Below are 5,480 nucleotides of genomic sequence, written 5' to 3' on the forward strand. Positions count from 1 at the left end.
TAACTGGTCCTGAAAGAGCTGCAACACTCGATGGCACCTTGAGCTCTGCTTCCATTTTCACCTGTCCCAAGATATGAAAAGAAAAAGCACTTTTTAACCAACTCTACTGGGATTTTTGACTGGTTTAAAGAACCAGTGACAATTTTAACATCTGATGTCTCATGATCTGCTAAAGATAAGAACTAATCCTATCCGCCCCGAGGGAGCTTTCCCATGATGTATTGACATTTTTCTCTTTTATCTCTTCTTGAGATATCTGACACGAAATCACATCACTCCGATTCCCATCTTGTCTTTTCCTCCACCATTTCAGTTCTGGTCTGATTTCAGTGGCTGCCCTATAAGAACCGATAGTTAAAACTAATGCTTTCCTTTATCTGAAGGCCCGTCAGTCTTCCAGTGGTGCAGCATCGAGTGTATAATTTTAATTCTAGGAGTGAAATGCCAACTACTATAATTACATTGGCAACATGGAAAGGCAGGGAGGCAGCAGAGCAATAACGACCAGGCAGGACTGGAGCCTCAGGGGGAAAGGAAAGAAGAAAGGGTGGGCAAAAGAATAAATATTTAAGTCCGGTCCTTGCAGCAGAGCACCCCTATGGTTTGGTTATGCTTCCAGAATGAAACATCACTGGTCATTAACTGCCATTTGCCTGCAATCCAGTGCCCACAGAAATAAAGTGAGGTCTTTGCTTTGGTTTCAAGAAGACCTGAATCACACTCAGAAATAGCAAAACACAGCTCCTCATTGACAGGCAATTTGAAACACACTCTTCGCATCCCCTGCAACTACAGGAAACCTGCCCCACAGCTGCTCAAAATGCATTTATGGTTTGGAATGGGAAACACAGACACAAAGGTTAACATTTACAGCTGGTGTTTCTGAAAGTAAAGGTCTGAGGCAGATGCTCACACGTAGCAGTCAGAGAACGAGAGGTGGAGTTCCCACGCATTCTCTCTCATTCCAGTGTACACCATGCATAGAGCTTTCACAATAAGTATTTTTTTAAAAAACTTGCTACACACAATCCCATAGCAAATAGCACAATTCATTGTTGATAAAATATGAGAGAAAACGCTTTCTACTTGGAGTCTGCTTTTAACCCTTACGAGGATTTCATTCCCCAAATACAAACACTTAATCTCTAACGTCGAAAGACAAGACAAAAGACCTTTTTCAACCAAGCCAGAAAATATCTAGTTTCATACATAATCACAAAACCTCCAGATGCTAAAGGGTCCCAGCTTTGTACACGGGACAAAGTTGATTAATGCTGTGAGAGACTAGCAGCGGCCGAACCAGAGTTTCAAATATGACTCTTTGCCAGAAGACTCCTCTGCACCGCTACTGTCACCAAACAGAACGCCACTAGGAAGGCGAGTGGAAAGCCGTGGGGCACTGGAGGAAGAATGCTGTGCTGCTGGCCAGAGAAACCTTTACATGCTGCTTGCAGGGAAAATAGCAACTGCCTTAGAGGCTGGGATGGAGAGTCTGTGTAGGAACCAGGACCGTTGCTGGGACATACAGCCCATGGGGATGCGTCTTTAGCATCACCTCGGTATCTGTGGCTTTGAACTTCCTCAAGTGTTTGGTAGGGTTCATTGAGAGTTGAAATCAGGTTCCTGGGGCAGTGGAAAAGCTTTTTCTGCTCAGTGCTGTCTAAAGAATAGGTTCCTGAAGGCATTGTTGTAGTTTTTGTTGAAAGCAGTGTAGATGAGTGGATTAAAAAAGGAATTTGAATAGCCTAGCCATAGAAAAATACTCTTCCAAATGGGTGGGATGTCGCATGAGCAGAGGGGGTTGATGAGCTCCGTGATGAAGAAAGGGATCCAGCAGAGCACAAAGACCCCAATAAGGATGCCCACCATGAGGGCAGCTTTCTTTTCCTTCTGCTCTCTCCACGTGTCTCCGTCCGTCTGGAACGTAACAGTGGCATGACGGACAGTGAAGACCATCTGTGGCTGCTGGGCAGCTTCTTTTACCTGCCAAACACAAACACAAGTTGCACCATATGTGCCTCAGTCAGCTGATCCCACCCAGCAGGTACACAACCACACTATGCAAGTGATGGCCAGAGCTCACCGGCAAACGCAGGCCACCTATGTCACGCTCTAACAGAGGGGAGATTGGTTGTATGACCCTCTTCTGGGTAGCAAGAGTCTGTTTTTAAATGAGGCTAGAAACTAGAGTAGTGATATACGGGCACACGGAATTGCTCACACAGCATCCCAGTAAGATTATTTCCCCATATACAATCAGATCGGTAGAACAGACACACACCCACATGCCGTGCACAAAAGTCTCCTTGCTTTGTCTCCACCCATTAGGAGTCTTTAGCAGGAGAGGCAAGAGAGTGAGCATACATTTCCGTCCTCCCCCCAAGAAGTCTTTACAGCGCACAGTCACCGTGCCTGCAATGAACTGACACGATGCAGCCATGATTAGGGAGGATTTATAAGGACGTTCTGCACGTGTGCCTTCTGTGTGGGTAGATTCAGAGCCTCCCCAAAGCCCCAGCTGCTTTCCAGGTTATCGTCCACAACAGAGATGGGATCCCATCCATTCACACCCCCACATGCCTCCCCATGGGAGGAACGGTGACCCCTTACTCAGACTGATTCAGCATTCCATGGGGGGACATCTGTGAGTCACCGCACGCCCACGTGGAGCTCAGGCTCGCAATCTGGCCCAAAGTTGTTCTACCTACACCTTGCGTGCTCACAGCTGGGGACTCGGAAGGAGTCAAAAGACTGGGCTTGCAAGCTTTGCAGTCAACTTTCCCTTGAAAGCCTCCAGGATTCACAGGACTTTGGTGGGCTGCTGCTTGCTTGCATGCTTTAGCTCTAAGTTTCCCTCACTTCTGCAAGTGTTTGGTTGCCACCAGCAGTTGACTAAAGCAACATACAACTGAGCTCACCTACCTCCAGGGCTTCTGGGGTGATGGGGGTGATGGAATTACTCTTCCGAGATCCAATTCGAAACTTGGCAGCCTTGTAGATCTTCCAGTACACAAAGAGCACTACGCAGAGGGGCAGGTAGAAGGCGCCAAAGGTGGAGAAGATGGTGTAGGAAGGCTCCTGGCTGACTTGGCACTCCTCACTGTCCTCTGAGTAAGTCTCTCCCCAGCCAAAGAGCAGCGGGGCCAAGGAGATGAAGGCAGAGAGTGCCCAGGTGAGGGCAATCATGATGTTGGAGATGCGGCGCCGGATGCGGAGCGTGTACTCCAGGTGGCGGGTGATGGACCAGTAGCGGTCAAGGGCAATGGCCGTGACATTCCAGATGCTGGCGGTGCAGCACAGCACGTCAAAGGAGATCCACACCTGGCAGAGCGACCGGCCCAGCCGCCACCGTCGCCCGGACAACTCATGCACCAAGCTGAGGGGCATGACGAGGGCTGCCACCATCACGTCGGAGATGGCCATGGAGGCAACCAGGTTGTGGGGCACCCGGTGAAAAGTGCGCACCCGGAAGATGGTGGCCAGGACCAGCCCGTTCCAGAGGAATGTGGCCACCACCAGCATGGCCAAGAGGGTGAGGACCAGCACGCTGAAGACAGAGAGATGCGCCCGGCCATCATCTGGGCTGGCGGAGGACCCGCTCCGGTTGCTAGTGTCCAGCGTCGTATCGGCGAAGCAGCTGTGGTTGAGCAGGCGCTCCATGCCGGGGGCTCCGGGGCACCAGGGCTCCTCGGGACGAGGCGGCGGTGCTCGGGATGCGGGGCGGGGGGAGCGCCGCCCTACCGCGGGCGCGGAGGGTCCCCGGGCACCCCGAGCGGAGCCGGGCGCGGCGGCTCCTCGCTGCCCGCCGCCGGGGTCTTCATCCCCGGGAGGAAGAGGAGCCCTGCGTCAGCCGCCGGCTGACGGCAACCCCCGGCCCGCCCCGCCGCGCCAGCCCCGGCGGCGGGAGGCGGCGGCTCCGCGGGCGCGGCGGGGTGCGCGGCCGCGGGGCGGCGCGGAGCGGGGCGGCGCTGGGTTGCGGCCGCGGCGGCGGAGCCCGGGCGGAGGAGCGGCTGCCCCTGCGGAGGAGTCGGCGCTGGCGGGGCTCGGGGCGGGCAGGTGAGTCCGTCCGTCCCCCCCTCCCTCCCCGCCTTGCGCGGGTGCGGAGCAAGCCGGGGAGCGGCTGGGGCGGGGGGGGGCGGCTTGCGAGTTCGTGCTTAGTCATTTCAGGGCGCGGATTGTCCCCGGGAGCCAGCGCCGGTCGGAGCGGGGCGAAGGCAGCGCCGGCAGCCCCCTGCCCGCAGCCCCCTGCCCGCAGCCAGCGGGGGGCAGCCCCCGGCTTTGTCTGCCCCGCTCCGGCTCGGGGTGGCTTCTCCCCCCCAACCCCGTGGGGCGTACGCCGTTATCAGGCGCAGAAAGTTAGCATCCCTGTGAAATGGTACCCGGGCTCTTGTAAAAATGTGTGAGCCAGGTGCCGCCGGGATTTTATAGCTCCCATATGCGCGTCCAGCACACCCGTTAGCAATCCTGGTTATTCTGTGCCGGGGGGATGTGGCAAGGGATTATTTCTTTGAGAACTTCTGCTCTGGCATTTCCTAACTTGTTAGCAATTGGCGGGCTTCTTATTAGAAATAATCTGTCACTTGCTATTAATCGTTGAATTATTAACGTTAACCGTTGATGAAATGTTTGAGCATTTCGCCTGGTTTTTATCATGCTACTTGTGATGAGAAGTGGGATTCTGGGCCTCATAGCGTAAGGCAGAATTTAAACCCACCGAGCAGGTGTCCCCACGCACCGGCTCCGTGCAGGGATGCCAGCCAGCTCCAGCCTGCAAGCCTTGGACGGCGTTCAGGCAGGGCTGTGCTGGCCCTGGCACCCTGCTTCTCTGGCGGTCCCGGGATAACGGGTCCAAAGAGCTTTCGGGTCTGGGCTGACACAGGATGTGAGAAGCCGGCAGGCACTAACACGGGGCTCACAGTCTGCATCTGGGGAGGGGAGAAGGAAGGAAGGAAGGAAGGGCATCAGTGTTAAGAATCGGGGACAATGACACTTGCCGGTGAACTACACTTTGAGAGAGTTGGGGGAGAGAACATGAATGAAAGAGATGTTGCGGGGAGTACCCGATGCACACTGTGCTGGTGGTATATGGAGGGTAAGGTCACACACAGCTTCCTGCTGTCTCTTCTGAACCTCTCTGGACTTTTTAATGACAAATAGCAAAGTAACAATAACGAGGGCTCCATGCTGTCAAGTGAAACACAGGGCAGCATATCCCAAACAGGTTCAGGACCTTGTTTTGGTGGGATGGAAACTTCCCCGTATGGGAAATCCCCCTCATGTTGTGCTGTGGTATTCGTCCTCGGAGCCAGAGAACAGGACTTGGCCTATTGTAAGAACAGATGTAGCCTTAGAGACTGTAAATTAATTTTGGAAATATACTGCCGTCTTTTTGGGGACAGATGATTATTTTATCTTTTATATACATGAATACTGACAATTTTGGAATGAGTAGGTTTTTTACTTACAACTCAAAGGACAAA

The 5,480-nt window shown here is 53.4% G+C and overlaps 1 protein-coding gene across 1 annotated transcript; it reads right to left on the bottom strand.

The window, feature by feature from the left end:
* Nucleotides 1-1,650: 1,650 nt before the first annotated feature.
* On the bottom strand, nt 1,651-3,660 carry HTR5A (5-hydroxytryptamine receptor 5A). The gene is made up of 2 exons (XM_074157500.1): nt 2,923-3,660; nt 1,651-1,983 (listed from the first exon to the last, which is right to left on the bottom strand). The coding sequence occupies exons 1-2, from the start codon at nt 3,658-3,660 to the stop codon at nt 1,651-1,653; spliced, it is 1,071 nt and encodes a 356-aa protein (XP_074013601.1).
* Nucleotides 3,661-5,480: the final 1,820 nt, after the last annotated feature.

This window comes from Numenius arquata, chromosome 12 (assembly GCF_964106895.1).
Source record: "Numenius arquata chromosome 12, bNumArq3.hap1.1, whole genome shotgun sequence".
Lineage (NCBI taxonomy): Eukaryota > Metazoa > Chordata > Aves > Charadriiformes > Scolopacidae > Numenius > Numenius arquata.

Coding starts and splice junctions, on each gene's coding strand:
- HTR5A (XM_074157500.1), bottom strand. CDS start 3,660: ATGGAGCGCCTGCTCAACCACAGCTGCTTCGCCGATACGACGCTGGAC. Junction 1,984..2,922: donor TCACCCCAGAAGCCCTGGAG/GTAGGTGAGCTC, acceptor TGTGTTTGGCAG/GTAAAAGAAGCTGCCCAGCA.